The sequence below is a fragment of the Octopus bimaculoides genome, chromosome 4 (genome assembly GCF_046866305.1).
Source record: "Octopus bimaculoides isolate indiv1 chromosome 4, ASM4686630v1, whole genome shotgun sequence".
NCBI classification, from domain to species: Eukaryota; Metazoa; Mollusca; class Cephalopoda; order Octopoda; family Octopodidae; genus Octopus; species Octopus bimaculoides.
The window spans coordinates 58,535,968-58,557,595 of NC_142931.1; the positions used below are offsets into that span (position 1 = coordinate 58,535,968).

Below are 21,628 nucleotides of genomic sequence, written 5' to 3' on the forward strand. Positions count from 1 at the left end.
GCCGAACGGACGCACGTACTTTCGAATTCGGCTCAAACGGACGTACGTGCAGAGGGAGGCCGAACTGGCTTGGTGCCCTCAGTTTAAGTACCTAATTCAGCTGAATCTTAATTATATATATATATATATATATATATATATATATATATATATATATGGTACATATAACAATGTAAACTCTGGCTGAATCTACTACTTTATCTTATTCATTAGATTTAATTATTTGAACTGTATATATTATAATCTATATTTTTAAGTATTTGCATTGAAAACAAAAATGCATTTGTGAATTAATGAAACTTTATTACAAAGTCAGACTGAAAAGTTATACTATAAAAATAGAGTAAATTTTGTTCAAACAAAACAACTTGATTCTGGAAGCTTACATCATTTCAATTAAAGGAGATAATTGGAAGAAAAAAACCCAAAGTTTTTAAATTTTTTAATAGCCAGATGGTTTGTGTTGATTTGCTATATCATCCATTCATATAATCACTGGACCCACAAACTCCAGAAGTTCTATGAACACATTAGTTGCTATCATATTTACTGTTTGAATATCTCAAGTTGTTGGTGAAGTGAATATTAGATGATGTATAATTCAAATAATTTAGTCTAATCAACAACATTAGCTTATGTTTGTGCCCAGCACATAAAGGATACTTTTTAAAATGATATGTTTTGTTATTGGAATTTTCTTTGTTCGAGAACCTTGCTTACAAACACTTTAATTCTTATATGCAGGGCTTGTTCCAAATACCTAATAAATACAAATTCTTTCTACTTTTAACCATAAAATGATTTGATACATAATGCTTTACCTCAAGAACAGAAGGAAAAATAAAACTTCAACATCAACTGATGCAATAAAATAATTTATAAGCAATTCTAATTTGGAATGAAAAATATCAAGAATCACTAATAATTATTTTAAAGAATGTTTTGGAGATTTAAAAAAAAATCCAGTAGAATGGCAAATTGATTATAATTTATTAAAATTACACTGCTGTTATTTAAACTTCCAATTTCTATCACAGTTTTGAAACTGGATTTTTAATCTTCAAATTCCCTAGTTTCATTGCTAGGGCAACTTTTCCAGATACTTTCAGCTTACCACTCATGAAAGCCTTGAAAAGAAAAGGGGAAATGACATATAAAAGACAGGAAATTATAGAGAGATGGAGTTACAATGAAAAACTCTATTACTATAAATATGAAAGCAGAATTATTTCAGGATTAATGCTTAAGTAGCATTCAATGGTATAAAGAAATTTGTGCTTGTTTGTGTATAATAACAAAGATTATGAAACCATTTTCTATGGAACTTCATAAATTGAACAATTAAGATAATTTGTTAATAAGAGAATATGGTATTTTTCATTAAACTAGTGTTTTACAAAAAAAACATTATTTATTCTTTTTCTTAGACAAATAAAGAAAAATATTTCCTTTCATTCTCAAACTGTTTGAGAATTTCTTGAAGGTGTTTTATGAAAACACTATACACAAAAAGGCAGTTATATGAGCTAATGAGGAAACCTCTACATGGTCACTTAACTGGCATTAAACCTGCTAGAAATAACGACCAAATCTTCCTTAGATCATTCCCTTCTGTATAGGATAGTCTCAGATACACTATAGTTGATTTTGTTACGTCATTAAATTGAATGCAGCATCAATGAAACCGGAATTGTTGATTGCATTTTTACAACTTAATATAAATGTATTTTGTCTATGTCCTCCTATTATTATTATTATTATTATTATTATTATTATTATTATTATTATTACTGATTTACCAAGACGGTGAGCTGGCAGAATCATTAGCACACTGGGCAAAATGCTTGAGCAGTATTTCATCCAACTATGTTCTGAGTTCAAATGCTGCCAGGGTTGATAAATTAAGTACCAGTGAAATACTGGAATCGATGTAATTGACTAGTCCCCTCCCCACAAATTTCAGGCCTTGTGCTTTTATCATCAAAACAGCATTCACTGAAGTTTCTTTCATTGGAAAAAATATGCATCCATTGTGTTCTCACCTCATGCCTCACAGATCAAGTTGCAGGCTTATTGCTGGCTATACTGGCATAGGGTGGAGTCTGCAATATATTTTTCAAACAGATTCTTCATCCTAAGATCTGAATGCATCCCTTGTTAACCTGCATGACAGACGATGCAGTATGGTTATCTTTTGAACCCTTTCCACATTGCACTTTCAAGCTGGTATTTGTACTGGACCCACGGATAAAGACCAATAAACAAGAGTTTATTGGTCAAAAAATAATAAACCGTAATAACTGCTTCAAAATTTTAGCACAAAGCCAGACATTTGAGTGGAGGGGGTTAGTTGATTACACCAACTCCACTACTTGACTAGTACTTTATTTTATCAACCAGGAAAGGATGAAAGATAAAGTTGACCTTGGTAGGATTTGAACTCAGAATGTAAATAGTTGGAAGAAATACAGTTAAGCATTTTGTCTGGTGTGCTAACAATTCTACCAGCATTCTGCCTTTAATAAACTATAATAACGGGTAAGTGTCTTCTATTATAGTCAGGGGCTATAATAAAAAAAACACTTGCCCAAGATGCCTTACAGTGGGACTAAGCCAGAAAAAAGTGGCTGGTAAGTGAACTTCTTAACCACAGAGCTATAAATAAATATACATATAGGCAAAATGACCAATGCTGGTGGAGTGCGAAAATCTCTTTCAAGTGTTGGGCCTCACAGACGCAATGACTAATGACCAAAACCTTTGGCATTATGTTGTGCTTGAGAAGAAGACCCATCAAGCCAAGTAAAATCAGTCATGGCTGATACTGGTGTCATGCAAATGGCACCCATTACATTCTCAGAGTGGTTGGCATTAGGAAGGGCATCCAACCATAGAAACCATGCCAAATTAGACTTGAGTCTGGTGCAGCCTTCCAGCTTGCCAGTCTTGGTCAAACCGTCCAACCCATACCAGTAAGGACAATGGACGTTAAATGATGATTTTATATATATATATATATCCATTTGTGTGTGTGTGTGTGTGTGTGTATATATCATCATTAAATGTCTGCCTTCCATGCAAGCATGGGTTGGACAGTTTGACAGGAGCCAGCCAGGTAGAAGACTACTCCAGGTTACTGTGTCTGTTTTGGCAAGGTTTTTACAGCTGGATGCCCTTTCTAACACCAACCACTCCACAGAGTGGACTGAGTGCTTTTTACTTGACACCAGCACAAGCGAGGTCAGTTTTGGCATGGTTTTTATAACTGTATATTTTTTACATGGCACCAGTACCAACAGGGTCACCAAGCAACTTGCAAGACAAGGAATTTTGAGATGGGGAAGGGGCATCGGAGGAGAGGATCTTGTGTCAGATGATGAAAGGTTAGAGTGTGAGAGAGAGAGACAGAAACAGGTGTCTTGCTATAGAGGATGGGGCATTGGAGCAGGGGATCTTGTGTCAGATGATGAATTAGAACCAGCTTTAGTGTTGTAAACATTATTAATCACACATATTCAAGGCAAGTGCTTTGCTTTTCACTGGTAGACTGTGATTAAGCATGGTGGGGATGACGCCCAAAGCACCAGATGCTAAAACAACTGAAAGTCATAGACTTTTATAGTCTATCAACATCACGAACATACAGTGATGGACTGATGATTCAGTTCACTTCCAATTTGGTTCAGGTATATGATATACATGTGTGTGTGTGTATTTGCCCATGTATCTCTGACCTCTCTGCGAGACTATATATCTGCATAATTCTTTTTCTTTTTATTTCATTCTTGCATAAGTGCATACATACATCTCCAAACTTTTTCTTACATTTGGACAGCTCTTTCCATAGGCATCAGCATTAACTTTTTCATCTGTATGTTCTGAAAATGTAATTTTCCCAAATAATGTGCACTTCATATTAAAGGCTGTGATGAAACTATAGGATGTTACCGAATCTAACAGTCCAGGGACTCAACTAACAGTCTACCACATAGCAGAAACAGCTCTAAGCTAATGAAGTTCATTACACAAACCTTTGTTTTTTCTTCAGTGACATCTCTTTGTTTATATATCATCATCGTTCAACGTCCGCTTTCCATGCTAGCAAGGGTTGGACGATTTGACTGAGGACTGGTGAACCAGATGGCTACACCAGGCTCCAATCTGATTTGGTAGAGTTTCTACAGCTGGATGCCCTTCCTAATGCCAACCACTCCGAGAGTGTAGTGGGTGCTTTTATGTGCCACTGGCATGAAGGCCAGTCAGGCGATACTGGCAACAGCCATGCTCAAAATGGTGTATTTTATGTGCCACCAGTACAGGAGCCAGTCCAGGGGCACTGGTAACAATCTCGCTCGAATGACTTTTCACGTGCCACCGGCACGAAAGACTGATAGTAGAAATTATCAAAGTACTTTAACTCACCTGCTGTGGGTTAAGTTTTCCAGACATCAAGAGTGGGAAATTTTCATCAGATACTTTAATTGTACAATCAGCTTTCTCTGAAATTAACAGACAAAATATTTAGAAGTGATGTTATTTTCAAGTTATTTTAATAATAAAACAAAAGAAAAAAAAAATTAAACCCATTCACTTTATTTAACCTTTGGTTGAGTTTGTCATTTCCCCATCATATTCACTTCTTTCCCCTGATTGAATTTGAGGGACTTAACATGAGCTTTGTATCTTCTTATTCCATTCTAACATAGGTTGTTTATTTCTAAGTTATTGCATCCTGTGTGTTTACAGCTGTATGCTTTTCCTTATGAACTGACTTGAGAAAGAAGAGCAATATGCATTGTTTGAAAGCAGAATACAAAGAATTTATATGGATTTGAATTTGACAATTTGGCCAGCATTTTAGCAACAAAACCATAGAATATCAACCAGCTTTTAATTATGCTCAAAATACTGCCTTTAGTCCCCCACTGTTCAATACATTTAGTAATAGTTAATCTATTCCTCCTTCATTTTAATGAGCTGCTCTTGTTCTTGCTCAAAAGAAATCTATTTTATGCTTTTGGAAAAAAAAAGAAAAGAAAAGAGTTATTGAACAATGTACTAGCTTCAAATTGCAAAATTGTTACAACAGACACACAAGCTAAAACTTCCCAATGTTTCATTTTTGTCTAATGTTTCAAGCATGCACAAAATTGTACAGAAATAGCAGATGTAAAAAATACCAGACCATCACTAGAAAACCTGATATGCTGGAAACAACTTGTAAATGACATTATTTCTGAAGAAACTTCTCCGCTTTCTAAAAAGCCAAAAGTGAAACATTGGGAGTTTGTAGCTTTTTGAGTTGATGGGTGGATGTTTGGTAAGGAGATTTTAGTGTTTCTTTAAGGAAAGAGGAAGAAGAAATTTTTTAAAGATTTGTACTATTTTTTTCATTGTAGATTACAAAGAAAAAGATTTGTAAAAAAGTAAAAATGAAGAAGTTAGGGTGGGGAGGGAGGAAATTAGAATATTGAGAACATGTTTTTTGGGCGAAATCCTAATCTCCTGTATCGAAAACAGGAATTGGAAGAAATTTATGAAAAATATAAGGAGGGAGGGGTACAAATGTCACCTTGGACATGCTAGAAACAACAAGTAAAGGACAGGATTTCTGAGAGAACTTCCTTTTAAGTTCATATCAAAGATCAGGTTTTTAAATATGCTCATCACAAATACAAATTACAGAATAGATAAAAGTCATTTCAATTGGATTTGAGCTGTAATTTTGCACATGCACACAACAAAAAATAACACGATTCGTACAGAAGTTTTACCTAGAGTGTATGTGTGTGCCAAAGGAAGTTATTTTATGGCATTCTTTCATTTGAAGCACCAAAGTTGTCAATGTGATCATATGGGATCATATGACTGTTTGTTAAAATTTTAAAAATTTCTTTATGCTTTGAAGAGAGCAGAAATAGAAAGTGAAAAGGTGACACTGGCTTTGAAATGAGAGCAGAAAGTGAAAGAGAGGAGAAAGTGAAAGATATATGCAAATGTATATGAAATGGATGTGTGTGTGTGTGAGAGAGAGAGGGAGTGAAGGTGTGTGTTGTCATGTATGTATTTTTTTGCATGTGTGTGTAAGTGGCACTCAGTCACTCTCTCTCACACGCATCTTTCATATACACGTACATAAATATATATGCATACATCTTTTTTGTATGTGTGCATGTGAGAGAGCAAGTGAGTGACTGTATTTATTCATAACATAAGGAGAAATGGATGTCTTTTAATGAAATTATTTTGGTTGTGGCTTATTTTAATGCAATATTTATGTGTACACTTTCATGTTTGTCTGAGTAGAATTCTGTGCATGTATGAAACATTAGATGAAAGTGAAACATTAGAAGCAAATCGAAATATTGCCTCAAAATGACCTCAAAATTGTGGAACCCAACCTCGTTTCTGAGGTTATTTTAGTAGTAAAAGAGAGTTGTTGTGCCAAAAACATAGTGTATTTGGTAGCCTTTATATTGGGTCATCCCATAAATAATGCATTTTTAAAATACTTCTTTTATTTTTCAAAATTAAGATAAACAAATTTCTTTTTTTTTTAAAACAGAGGTTCTCAAACTTTTTGGGCCACCACCCACCTCATGGCCACATAATACCCTCAGTGCTCCCACTTCTTTCTTTATTATAGTACAGATGTGACTAATTTGGAGAAACATTACTTTCATTATTCACATATCGTCACTCATGTAATGCAACACTTTGTAAGTTTGGTTCAAATTGAATGTGTGAAACTATTTTCTCTTTCTAATGAAACCTGGTCATTGTAGAGCAGTGTCTTTCAAATAATTAAAGCTGGTTGTTGAGATAATGTAGAAAATATGTAAATGAAAATAAAGTTTATTTGGTAGCCAAAAGATTATTGAATCTTTTGATACCCCATGTCAAAATCAGCAACTTAGTTTTTAAATGCATAAGGAATATATGTGCGTGCAAGCACACGCACACACAAACTCTCTTTTATATATATATATTATAGATATAGATAGATTATAATAAATAATGCACAATAAATACACTTACTATACACTTCCTTTATAATACAATATTCTTATTAAAAGATGACCATAAATAAAATATACAAGTTACACATGCATTTCCCATGCTACCATGAGTTTGTGTGTGTTGGTTTCACATGCTGTTTTTCCATGTGGCTAGGATACTTAATGTTTGGATAGTTTTCCTTAGAGTTTACAAGGTTAAAAGTATGAAATAAGAAAGAATTTATCTTACAGCATTGTACTTAAGAATCAACATTATTCTTTGATCAATAATTACACATATATTGCAAGTAGTTTCATATTATTATTTCTTACAGCAATTTATTAGAATTTATGTGAGAATATGAAAGTATATACAAGATTTTCTTTAGAACTCAATATTTCATACAACTTAATTTTGCAGGAATTAGAAATGTTATAGAAAGCAAAGGGAAAAATAAAGATACTAACTATCTAATCCATAACCAATTTCTCCAGTGCCACTCTTCAAATCTACAATCCATTTTCCAGTGGTATTACCTGGACCATTGGTTATTTCAAAACAGTAGATTCCTTGAATTTTTTTCACCATTGCACCACCATCCTATATAAAATAATAAACTCAGATAAAAATTCTAGATTTAAAACAAAAAGTATTCTATAAAATATTGGGTCATCCCACAAATAATGCATTTTTTAAATACTTCTTTTATTTTTCAAAATTAAGATAAACAAAATTATTTTTTAATCTAAAATATACTCTCCTTCATTTTCTACAATGCTCTTCCATCTATTTGGTAGACCTGCAAAGCCTCTCTTCTAAAATTCACTTGCCTGTGATGAAAAATATTTATCAACTACTGTTCTGACCTTGTCTCTAGAATTCATATTTTTTCCATCCAAATGATTTTGAAGACTGTGGAATAAATGATAATCAGATGGGGCAATGTTCGGCAAATATAGTGGGTGGAGCACTGTTTCCCATTCAAACTGCTTCAGCCTTTTGGAATGTTATCCTCACTGTATGTGGCTGAGCATTATCCTGATGGACGAACACCTTTCATCTTGAAAGCAAAGGTGGTCATTTTCCTTCTTGTACTGACTTAATCTGCTCAAGCTGCTTGCAGTGGATCTCCTTTGTTATTGTTTGGTTTGGGTTTAAAAGTTCAAAGTAGACTAAACCTTTCATATCCCACCAAACAGATAACAACACCTTATGTGTGTGGAGACCTTCTTTAGCTTGGAGTACCGGTGTATCTCCTTTGCCTAGCCACTGTCTTCAGTGCTTGACATTTTTATAGAGAACCCATTTCTCATCACCAGTCACTATACGGTCCCAAAAAGGTTCATTCATGAGACATGACAGCAAAGAAGAGCACACATTCACTCTCTGCATGTGATTAGACTCGGAAAGTTTGTGAGGAACCCATTGACTCAATTTGCTGACTTTTCCGATGTCATGCAGGTGTTGATGAATGGTTCAATGACCAAATCTAAGCTTCTCTGCTAGTTCCTCAACAATTACAATGGGATTTTGTTCCACTAGGGTTTGCAGGATGTCCTCATTAAGCTCTACAAATCTTCCAGGATGAGGCTCATTTTCTAGGCTGTAGTTTTCGGCTCAGAATTTCTGGAACCACCATTGGCACTGGCTTACATTTATTGTCTGATCCTCATATACTGCATTAATATTCCTTGCACTTTCTATTGCATTGTTGCCTTTATTGAACTCATAAAGCAAAATATGCCGAATATGCTTCTTTGTGACTTCCATTATAGCTTTGAAAAAATAACTCTTAAAATCGAACTGCACTCTTCAAAACTTGCACTAAGAATAAGGACAACGTAAAATTACTACCTGTTTTTATAGCAAGTTGATGCAGGTAGTTTATCATGTGCCCCTTTGACTTTTAGTTCATGCAATTGAAAAAAAACCCCACTTTATTTATGGGATGATCCAATATAATCTAATCAGTATTTTGAAGTACTATAAAATGACTATAAAATGCCCTTGCCTATGCGACACACCCCCAACATACATGGTTCAAATCGGAAATTTTATCATTGACCTGGCCATAAGTCACAGTGACATTTTTGATGTTGGAGAGCAAAGTTCAATTGGGAATTGTGACAACATAGTTGTTGTTCGGTAACTGAGCTTTCAGTAAGCTGAAGATGACTTACAACAATTGTTATCCCATTAAGTCCATGCATTTTAGAAACCGTTGTTTATAATGTAAAATTTTATCCTTTTCGGTTATTCCAAGTGTCAAAACTTCAGATGTGGCATGTACCTAGAAAATATCTGAAGATTTTTTTTTTATAGGATGCGCTTATAAGTTGCACCCCCAACTTGAGGTAAAAATTTAAAAGAAAAAAAATGCAACTTAAAGCTGAGTATATATGGTAATATAAACTTTAAATTTACCAAAAACTGACTGAGTAACATATTTAAAATAATTAAAGCTTTCATGCATTTAAAACATAGACTCTGGTAACATAACTGAGAGAGAGAGAGAGAGAGAGAGAGAGAGACAGAGTGTCTACATGATATCTAGCTGTAAAGGTGAGACTGTGTCATTGGCTTCTTTCAAACTACCCTGACTAGAATAAAAATAATGTTTATCACAGTTAACATTCCATTATTGCTTTAGTACAACAAACTTAATAATATCTTACAGTTTCAAGCTGCTGTTTAATCAATTCAAACACGGGATAGGATTTGAAATCCTGTTCTGTTGCAGAACTGACATTAGACATGCTCAAAGTGGATTGCCTACAAAAACACAAATAGAATTTCATTTTAATATATAATTGTTTTTGCAATTTCAATAGTAATAGTACCTTGTTTCTAAATCATTTCATGATATGAAGTATAGCTTATTTTGGTGTGCAATTAATGTAAATTACTTTAAAAGGTATTTAGAGTGAAAATATTAAAACAAAAAGAAGCATATTATAAGTGTTTGTAAATTATTTCAGTCCCACTATTTGGCATCTTGGGCAAGTGTCTTGCATTATCGCATTTTAAATTATTGTATGTACAATCAATTATACTAATTCTCAAAATATGATAATTACCTTTGAGCTTCTGAAGGGAATCCAAGTTTATAAGCAGCTACAATTGAAGCACCACCTAAGCCAATATTTTGCTGTAGAGCTAGTTTTGCATTTGGAACTTGACGTTTCTGAGCCAAACCACGTAGTTGCCAGCAGAGTTCACAACACTGAGCTAATCCTGTTAAATGAAAATAGTTGCAATAACAAATTACAAATTGATGTGAAAGTATTTATTCCGATATAATTCTTTCTAATTGTGGCACAAGGCCAGAAATATTAAGGAGGAAAGGGAAGTCAGATTGGGGAAGTTACATTGATCCCAGCGCTCAACTGGTACTTTTTTTTCTTCATCAAACTCAAAATGATGAAAGGCAAAGTCAACCACTATAGTATTTAATAACAATTCTACCAGCTTGAAGCCTTATTTATTTCAATGTAGTAAGAATCTATATTAAGTGAAGAACATGGAAAATGTTTCAATCATTTGACCCTTTTGCATTCAGATTTCTCTGTCAAATGTAATACTTATTTATTCACATTGTTTTGCATTAATCATATATTACCTTGTTGCTCTGAGATTTTGATGATGTGATTGATTATCTTTAGAATAACATTGTAGCATAGGTGTGAGAGGCAAAATTTTGCTGATCTGAACATAAAACAAGTAAAATATTAGGCCAGATATGGCCAGTTTAAATACAAAAGGGTTAAACAATTAATTATGTTCAGTTCTTACCTGTAGCACCTAAAGGATGTCCTTTAGAAATCAAACCACCACTAGGATTCACCACAAATTTTCCTCCAAAAGTATTATCACCATTATCTATAAATTCACCAGCTTTGCCTAAAAAAAAAAAAATTACAAGACAAACAAACTACAGCATCAATACATAGAAAGTAAACAATTTTGATGGTAATCATAGATTTACCATGTGCATTCTAGTTTTACAATAGGTACACCATGTCCTTGCAAGAGGCAACAGAAAGGGCATCCAGCTGTAAAACACTGCCTCAAAAAGAAAAAAATCCAACCCATGCAAGCATGGAAAAGTAGATGTAACATGCTGGGGATGCTACTGCTGTTGGTGATGATAATAATTATCACAGACTGTGTTTCTTTTTTTTTTAAAGTAAACAGGAAAATGTGAGGAGACTGAAATTCAAACCTGCTTTAGAAAAATGGCTAAATAAGATATTTCTACCTTATATACTTGGTGAAAATTTAGTCAATGAATCTTTTATGTTTTCTTCATTTCAGTCACAAGACTTGCAGCCATGCTGAAGTACTGTCTCAAAGGTTTTAGTCAAACAAATTAATCCCAATACATTTTTTAAAATCCTGATGCTTATACTATTGATTGCTTTTTGATGTACTCTTAAGTTACAGGAAGATACACAAACACACATATAACAGGCTTCTTTCAGTTTCCATTTACAAAATCCACTCACAAAGTGCTGCACTGTGGGACTGAACTTAAGACTACATGGTTGGGAAGCAAGTTTCTTAACCACACAAGCATGCCTACACCTATGAATGTAATTATCACTATCATTTAAGGCAGTGGTTCAAACTTTTTTGGGCTGCCCCCTTGACATCCAGGCCACATTCCTAGCCACCCACCCCAGCTAACCATCACAAGCATAGACCTCTTTCTGAAGCAAATTCAAAGCAACTGTATTTCACAAATAAGACTTAACTCAATGAACCCATTATTTTGTTGTTTCTACATGAATCGCCACCCCATTATCACCCCAATTTTTACAGGATTCGCTACCCCATTATTGTCCCACTTTTCTTCAATTCACCCTTAGAACTTTCCATCGCCCCAGTGGGGACAATATCTCTCACTTTGGGAACCATTGAGATAAGGCATCAAGCTAGCAGAATCATTAGCATGCAGGGTGAAATGCTTAGCAGTATTTTGTCTGCCTTCATGTTCTGAGTTCAAATTCTGCCAAGATTGACTTTGCCTTTCATCCTTTCAGAGTCAATAAGTCTATTCATTTAAATATTTGGATCAAGTTTTTGATATGAGGACAACTCATGAATGATGCCCACCTCACATCAGTCTTGGATATCCTGCAAAAGGTCAAGGTGCTTCCCTTTACCCTCTAAGCCAGTGCTTTTCAATCACCTATGAACCTCTTTGATTACTATATTATTCTGGTGAATCCCCATAGCCATTCAGTGTTTAAAAACTATTTTTATAGGTACTTTCGATATTCTTATTTTGTCTCTCACTCATTCTCTTGCAGAGATTTGTAATAACACTCTCTGAGAGAATGTTTCTGTGACCAGAAACATGTTAAACTATGTAAAACATTAGAGAAAGAAACCAAGCTGTTTCTTGCAGTCAATATATCTAAAGCAAATTTTTTTATACACCCTTTAAATACAATTATAGATTCCCTAATTTACTACTTTGTTTGCATGGACTCCACCAAATCTTATGTGAACCCCCAAGGGTCATATGAACTATGGTGGAGAACCATTGCTCTAAGCCATAAAAAGAAAAGAGAAAAAAATGATGAGCCTTTGTAGTTATCAAATTTCCTTAGAGTTCATCATCATCGTTTAATGTCCATCTTCCGTGCATGCATGAGTAGCATGGCTCACAGAAGCTGGCCAGTTAGAAAAACTACTCTATGCTACTGTGTCTGTTTTTGTAGGATTTTTATGGCTAGATGTCCTTCCTAACACCAACCACTCTGTAGAGTGGACTCAGTGCTTTTACGTGGCACTAGCACAGGTGAGGTTAATTTTAACATGATTTTTACAGCCGGATGTCCTTCCAAATGCCAACCACTTTACAGTGTGGACTGAATGCTTTTTATGTGGTACCAGCACTGGCAGGGTCACTGTGTAACTTGCAAGACAAGGAATTATGAGAGGGGCACGGGAATTTGAGGAGGGGTACTCGTGTCAGAGGATGAAAGTTTAGAGGGTGACAAAGAGACAGAGGCAGAAACAGGTGTCTTGCTATAACGGAAGGGGTACTCGACGAGATAATCCAGTATCAGGTGATGAAAGGTTAGAGTGTGACAGAGAAATATTATACAAGGAATATTAAAAAAGGCGATTGCAACCTCAATGTTGGATTAAAGTAATCTTAACTCTTTGAATGCAAAATTAAATTCCATGTGACTGAGACCTTTGGAAATGTGCTGTGCGTGAGAAGACCCGGCAAGCCAAGTAAGATCGTTGCCAGTGCCCCTGGACTGGCTCTTGTGCGGGTGGCACATGAGATGCACCATTTTGAGCGTGGCCGTTGCCAGTATCGCCTGACTGGCTCCCGTAGGATTTTCGAGTGAGATCGTTGCCAGTGCCCCTGGACTGACTTGTGCGGGTGGCACATAAAAGACACCATTTCGAGCGTGGCCGTTTTCGTGCGGGTGACACGTAAAAGCACCCACTACACTCTCTGAGTGGTTGGCGTTAGGAAGGGCATCCAGCTGTAGAAACTCTGCCAAATTAGATTGGAGCCTGGTGTTGCCATCCGGTTTCACCAGTCCTCAGTCAAATCGTCCAACCCATGCTAGCATGGAAAGCGGACGTTAAACGATGATGATGATGATGATGATGATGATTCCTAGTAATGATGATAAAGATCTACCAAAAAATAGATTTGGTATTTTCTGCTTCTATAAACTTAACGTATCTCATCAATAAATAGTTTCAAACATGACATTCTTCAACAATATATACCAAAGATTGGTATACAAAACTGCCTCCCCCAGTTGAAGGTAATGAAATTTTGAGTGGATATATCTGATTTCTGCACTAAAAGGATTATGGTATGGGAGCTTCATTAAGGAAATCATTTCGATTTTTAAAATTTTACATGAGCTGAGGTCAAACTGGTGAAAGCCAGGTTGGTTTTTACCTTTCAAATTTTATCATTTATTGAATTTAGTATAAAAGGATTGATTATAATTAGTTGGGTAAAGTAAATTATATAAACAGAAAGAAAATTGACAGAAATATGTGAATGATATAGGATTGTTTTATGAAATATCTAAGCTGAGAACTATATCTCTTGTACTTCTTTCAGTCATCAGACTGTGGTCATGCTGGAGCACCTCCTTGAATTTTTGATCGAATGAATCAACCTCAGTACTTATTTGTTTATTTTTTGAAACCTAGTACTTATTCTATGTCACTTTTGCTGAACTGTTAGGTTACAGGGACATAAACACACCAACACCAGTTGTAAAATAGTGGTGGGAGACAAACACACACACACACACACACATACGATGGACTTCTTTCTGTTTCTGTCTTCCAAGTCCACTCACAAGGCTTTGGTCAGCCCAAGGCTATAGTAGAAGACACTTGCCCATGGTGCCATGCAGTGGGACTGAAACCAGAACCACGTGGTTGGGAAGCAAGCTTCTTACCATACAGTCACAGATTTAAGCTGCAACTTGATTATCAAAATTTATTTCCTATAGGTGATTAAAAGAATAAGGAAAGGGGTTGGATTCAGAATATTAAAAGAAATTATGTCATGAAAAAATGTAATAGATAACGGCTATAATTGAATTTTACTAAGAGATTATACTGATAATACTTATATAACCCAATGTCTTTCAGTTTATCACTTGACTGTTTATTTCAAACTGATATGTCTAATAACTTATATTTAGTGAAGTGTGAGATACTTCAAACACACATTTTGACCTAATATGTTTCAGTCATGCAGATAACCTCAACTTGTTTTTTTTTAAAGTTAATAAAAGAAAAAAAAGGAAATTTGTTCTAGTTTTAGTAAATCATCAGTCATTAGGAAAATTCTGTCTTTCAGTGGAACAAATTTCAAAGGCTTTGAAAAGAAGCAGAGAAGATAGCATATTTTGTAAATGAATGTGTTTTATGTTTCAAATTCTGAGTTATTTACTTTTGCTGTGTATAACTTATGTTTATCTTAATGTTCTTGTCAATTATCCAATATTTTGAATCTTCTCTAATAAATCTTTGTTAATATTATATTTAGTAGATGATAAAATCAAGAAAATAATGATAAACATAAGTGCAGGCATGGCTGTGTGGTAAGAAGCTTGCTTCTCAACCACATGGTTTCAGGTTTAGTCCCACTGCGTGGCACGTTGTGCAAGCGTCTTCTACCAAAGCCTTGTGAGCAAATTTGAAGACAGAAACTGAAAGAAGCTTGTGTGTGTGTGTGTGTGTGTGTGTGTGAACGCATGTGTGTTTATGTTCCCATAACTGAGCAGTTCAGCAAAAAGAGTAGAATAAGTAACCAGCTTAATTTGTTTAATTAAAATTCTTCGAGACAGTGCCCCAGCAAGGCCGCAGTCTAAAGACAAACAAATAAAAGATTTAAAATTTTATTCATCATTGTTTATGTTTATTAATAAAAGGCTTTGTTCTATAAAATCTAAGCATTTCGACAGGGATTTTCCCAATTTTGTTATCACCATGGCTTTGGAAGTGATCTGAAGAAACTTTTCATGAAAAAACTTTTGAAAATTTATGATTTTTTTTCTCACTCCACCCTCTGGACCAATGTTTTTTACACTACACATGTAGAAACAGTGGGGAAAGCCTTTTCAGTAACAAAAAAAAGAGAAAAATATTTGAAAATATTCCCAGATGAAAAGATATGTGATTTTAAGAGAGAGTTAGCTGTTGTTTCTAGCATAACCTGCGACTACCTGGTACCTTCCTCATCTTCCCACCCCAGTAGCATCAAGCAAGTGTGTGTGTGCATGTTAATAAGTAAACATATTTACTAACAGAAAAGTATGCTATTTTCTCCATTTTGATTGGGATTCTTTGGAATGTTATTCACCACACACTTCAAAATGATGAGTGACGGAAGATTTTATGGAAAAATTTTTCTTGAAAATGTAAGATTTTTCAACCCCACCACCCCAGACCCTAGTGACAGGTGCGTAAGTGCGTATTACATATTATTTTTGCAATACGCACTTAAAGACGATGGGGAAAGCCTGTTTTGAAACATCACACCACACTCCACCCTTATGACAGTGACATTTATTTTCCTTTAATTATTTTCAACAATAACCCTCCTACTTGTACAAAGATACACACACAGAATAAGCAGAAAGAAATGTGAAAAAAAAAAAAATCCAAATTATTATATTATTGACAACATCGGTTTCAAATTTTGGCACAAGCCCAGTATTTCAGGGGGGGGGGTCGATCACATCAACCCCAGTATTCAATTAGTACTTAGTTGGGTAAGTCAACCTCAGCAGTATTTGAACTCAGAATGTGAAGAAGAATGAAATGCTGCTAAGCATTTTACCTGGCGTGCCAACAGTCCCACCAGCTAGCTGCCTTATATTATCAATGTTACTTGAAGGCAGTGAACTGGGAGAATCATTACTGCACTGGGCAAAATGTTTAGTGGCATTTTGTTTGTCTTTATGTTCCGAGTTCAAATTCCAGACCTGCCTTTCAGCCTTTCGGGGTCAATAAAATAAATACCAGTTGAATAATGGCGTTGATGTAATTAACTTACCCCCACCCCCAAAATGCTGGCCTTGTACCAAAATTTGAAAGCAATATTACTTGAAATTACAAACAAAATACAAACTCTAGCAATAAAAATATTTTAAGACTAGCAATAAAGATATTTTAAGTCAAACAAAACAAATTATAAATCTAATACTTAGTATGTTTAAAGGAAGTAAAAATAGTGTTCATTTGATAAACTTACCGAATAGTTGCTATGTTTTACCTCAGTTAGTTTTCAATGTAAAAAGAATACAAGTAAAAGCTAGAAGTGTAGCAGAAAAATTACTAAATAAATAGCTTAAGAAACAATTGTCCCAGATGTTACTAAAAGTATACTATGCTCTAAATACATATATGCTAACAAAACATATATGTCTAAAGGTCAAAGTAATAATTAATTTTCTTTTCTACATTCACTGATAAAATATAAAAAGCAAGTAAAGGCAGCAGTAGTAACTCCAGTTTTCAATTTAATATCTATTTGTTATATCTACAGGTTGTTCTATTTATATGTTCTATATATAACACGTGCATTAGGAATAAGGGTGCTAGTCTCATGATCACAAGGTTATGGGTTTGATTCCTGGATCAAGCAGTGCATTGTGTCCTTGAGTAAGATACAAGCATCTCCTGCATTAAAACTGCCTCAGGTTACAGGATTTCGTGCTTATGGAAATTGTAAAGTATGATCATTAATTTTGGGACATGGTCTCTTATGGAAATTCAAAAACTACACTTTCTTCTTAGCTCAATGGCCACTTGTATTTTAGTTAAGATCAAAGTATATAGTCGACGATTTGAAAAACTATCATCACATTAGACACATACATATAATGTACATAAATGTGAGTATACACCTGGTAGTTCGCTGGTAAAGCACATTCACTGTCTCAGTGTTCGTTGAGCATTTGACTGATAAAAGAACTGGAATATGGAAGACACAAGAATCTTTATTGATCACTACAACTGTTTTGACCCATCTTGTGGATGGGGTACTGAACATCCGATTTAATTGTATCCCTCAGGTGATTTCAATAGGTATCTTGTTAAAATAAACTATTTTGCAAGATTTCTTCTTGGTCTTCGTATATAGAAGTGGCAATTTAAGGTATACAGCTTTATTCTTCTAAAGATCCATAACAAATATCAGATACAAAAAGAAACAAATACACAATACAGCAATGGTCGAAAAAATTGTAGTGATCAATAACGATTCTTGTATCTTCCATTTCTCTCATTAATCATATATATACTAGCATACTCATACTGAGAAAAATGCAGACAGTTTTACCAGCAATAGAAAATAGCATAAAAACACTATGAGGTAAACTATTCATAATTGTTCGCAATCTAGTAAATAGATGTACATACCCAGAATTGAAGCACTTGAAGAATAAGATTTAATGTCTTGGTTGAAAATATTACACACACATGTATGTTTGTGTATATACAAACACACAAAAACATGTATGTACATATAAATATATACACATATATATGTATATGTGTACATAAAAATACATAAAAACATACATATATAAACACACACAAACGTGCATACATACGCACACACGTCTATTTATCTATCTATATGGATATATATATACCACCATGAAGTATACATACATATACATTTATATATATATCTACACATATATATACATATTTTATAGACAATCTCTCTCACTTTATATATATATATAAGTCCTAATAAGTAGGAAGGTAGACAAGACACAAACCCCTTCTGCTCGATCTGCAGAAAAGGCGTAGGTAGAAACTCCATAAGATGTACCGAGTGTAAGCTATGGACACATAAGAGGTGCAGCAATATTGAGGAAGGCTAACTAGCAATATAGTTTTTGTATGTGGCAGATGCTCAGGAGCAATAAACACTGAGAATGTGCAGAAAACAACCTTTGCCACAGTCCAGGGAGAAAAACTAGAAGTAGTTGATAGCTTCTGCTACCTAGTTTGTAGCAGGGGAGGGTGCGCTGAAAGTGTAGCTGCTAGAATAAGAATAGCCTGGGCAAAGTTTAGAGAGCTCTTACCTCTGCTGGTGACAAAGGGCCTTTCACTCAGAGTAAAAGGCAGACTGTATGACGCATGTGTACGAACAGCCATACTACATGGCAGTGAAACATGGGCCGTGACTGCTGAGGACATGCGTAAGCTTGCAAGAAACGAAGCCAGTATGCTCCAATGGATGTGTAATGTCAGTGTGCATACTTGACAGAGTGTAAGTACCTTGAGAGAAAAGTTGGACCTAAGAAGCATCAGTTGTGGTGTGCAAGAGAGACGACTGTGCTGGTATGAACATGTGACAAGAATGGATGAGGATAGCTGTGTGAAAAAGTGCCACATTCTAGCAGTTGAGGGAACCTGTGGAAGAGGTAGACCTAGGAAGACCTGGGACGCGGTGGTGAAGCACGACCTTTGAACTTTAAGCCTCACCGAGGCAATGACTAGTGACCGGGACCTTTGGAAATATGCAGTATGTGAGAAGACTCAGCAAGCCAAGTGAGAGCATAAGCTGTGACCTCTGCCAGAAGTGTGGCCAGCTCACTTATTCGTATCTTTACTTCATTGGACACTAAACTCTGCTTGCGAAGACATGTTGAGGCAAGTAAAATTTGAAATCTGAAATCAAACCGAATCTGACGACTGGCACCTATGCCAACCTCTCCTTCATTGGACACTAAACTCTGCTTGCAAAGACCTGTTGGGGCAAGTCATTCTCGTCGACTATTAATGGCAACAGACACAATGAAAAATTGTTAAATAAAAGGGAAGTAAACTCTAATAGATGGAAAAAGAAAAAAAATACACGGAATGATATTTTCACAATACACAGACATAAACCTCCTGCATTCACACAAACATGTACACGTACAAACACACACGTGTATATATATATATATATATATATATATATATATATGTATACATGCATACATATATATATATATATATATATATATATATATATATATATATATATATATATATATATATATATATTTATTTATGTACGCAACCTCATCCTCATATACACACAGTTGTTTACATGCAGACACGTAACATAATACATTTATATGTATAAATATATATGTGTATACATACATACACACACACACACACACACATATATATATATATATATATATATATATATACACACACTAGCAGAGATACCTGGCCTTGCTCGGGATTAAAATGACAGATTTTTATTGCTTTACTTGTTTCAGTCATGTGATTGCGGCCATGGTGGAGCACTGCCGTTGGTCGAAGAAATCAACCACAGGATTTGTTCTTTGTAAGCCCAGTACTCATTCTGTCAGTGTCTTTTACCAAACTGCTAAGTTACGGGAATGACACTGGTGATATGAAATTAAAGCACTTTACTTGTACTAACAGCAGCATTCACCCAGGGTGAATTGGGCTGGCTCTGACCAATGAGTTCACCCCGCCCCCACAAATGCTGACCACATCCAATGCTCAGCCACAGTTGAGGTTGTAATGGATACCCACTTCCAGTTCCACAACTGAAGACCATAGACATGAGGATCCGATCATGCTGCCAGATTACAGCTAAGTTCACTGTCATCATTTCATCACAGGAGAGTTCATTGCCATCAATTCACTGTGAAGAAAGTTCACTGTGATAAAAGTTCACTGTGATAAAGGTTCACCGCAATGAAAGTTTACTGAGAAAATATTAAGTTAGACACTATTTTATTGCAAAGGAGGGAGGGAGGGAGGGAGGGAGAGAGAGAGAGAGAGAGAGAGAGAGAGAAGGAGAGAGAGAGAGAAATTAAAGTTGAAAAATTATGTCAAAAAAATTTGTATGGTGAACTTTCCCTGCAGTAAATTGATGATGGTGAATTTAGTGGACATGGTGCCACCATGTCCTTTACCATTGCCAGCCACATCTTCAGTTGTCCTCAAGCTCATTTGCGCCAGCCTGAAAGGGGGATGCTGGGTTGACTACCTTGCGAATGAATCCACCTGGAGACTGAAGTTATGTGAGTAGAGCATGTTGCAGAGAGTAGATACAGCAGCATTGTTGTATTTTGAGGTTTGATATGAAGTCCAATGGGAGAACATGAAGAATTCGATATAGGTAATAGTGGTCGATGACTGAGTTTTTGCAGATCTTCAGCTCTCATTGGCCAGGACTCAAGCCCAAAAGAAGGATGGTCTGGATGAGCTCTTGGAAGCTATGTACTTTAGTTTGAATCCCGATCTTCAGTCATGACCAAAGACAGCTCTGGAGATGACAGAATGCAAGAAGTGTGATGTTGATTGTAAGTCAGTATCATCCTTCCCCTGCCTGGTTGCCATGAATGTTGATCTGAGGTATTTGAAGTGGTCGACTTTTTCGAGGACCTCACCACTGAGAACAATTGGCACCTTTTCCACAGAGGGGATCACAGCCACTAGAATTTTGTCTTTGGACACGTCTTCATGCCAATCTTGAGAGCCTAGGAGTTGAGGTTGTCGATACCTGTTTGGAGGTCAGCATAATTATCCCTAAAGATTGCTATATCATTAGTGTAGTCAAGGTCAGAGAGGACAAAATATGCTTTCACAGTAACACCAGGAATTTCTGCCAATTTCATGATCCAGTAGATGGTATTGTTAAACAGGGTTGAAGATAATGTACAAACACGTGAGACCCTGGAACAGACATCTAAAAATGGTGATTTTCATCCACATGTTGGGATCTTTGCTTGTCTTTCAGCAGATTCAGAAGTTTTGGTGGAAAACCAACTGTAGCCATTACTTCGCACAAAGCATATTCGTCAACTGAGTCAAATGCTGCCACAGAATCAACGAAGTAGATGATGGTTGGCTGTTGATAACATCAATGATGCTCCAGAGTTTTTCTCAGCATGAAGATTTGATCTGCACAGCCATGGCCAGGATGAAAGCTGGACTGGTTAGGATGGGTGTGCTGGTCTCACTTAAGCTGGAATCTGAGTAACAGGACTGGGGTAAATACAGCTGTGATGACAATCAGATTGATTATCTCTGTAGTTTCCACAGTAGCATCTGTCTCCTTTCTTGAAGA

General features: G+C 35.5%; 1 protein-coding gene across 3 annotated transcripts in view; it reads right to left on the bottom strand.

Moving 5' to 3' along the window:
• Positions 1 to 282: 282 nt before the first annotated feature.
• The window catches only part of LOC106877352 (sterol carrier protein 2), a 68,947-nt gene continuing 47,601 nt past the window's right edge, over positions 283 to 21,628 (bottom strand). For all 3 annotated transcript variants that reach the window (XM_014926239.3, XM_089350826.1, XM_014926238.3), the window contains exons 13-18: positions 10,792 to 10,899; positions 10,077 to 10,233; positions 9,675 to 9,771; positions 7,467 to 7,599; positions 4,423 to 4,499; positions 283 to 1,127 (exon numbers count right to left, since the gene is read on the bottom strand). In XM_014926239.3, coding sequence (XP_014781725.1) covers positions 1,032 to 1,127; positions 4,423 to 4,499; positions 7,467 to 7,599; positions 9,675 to 9,771; positions 10,077 to 10,233; positions 10,792 to 10,899 — 668 coding nt within the window. In that variant the 3' untranslated portion in view covers positions 283 to 1,031. The remainder of the gene's footprint in view (positions 1,128 to 4,422; positions 4,500 to 7,466; positions 7,600 to 9,674; positions 9,772 to 10,076; positions 10,234 to 10,791; positions 10,900 to 21,628) is intronic.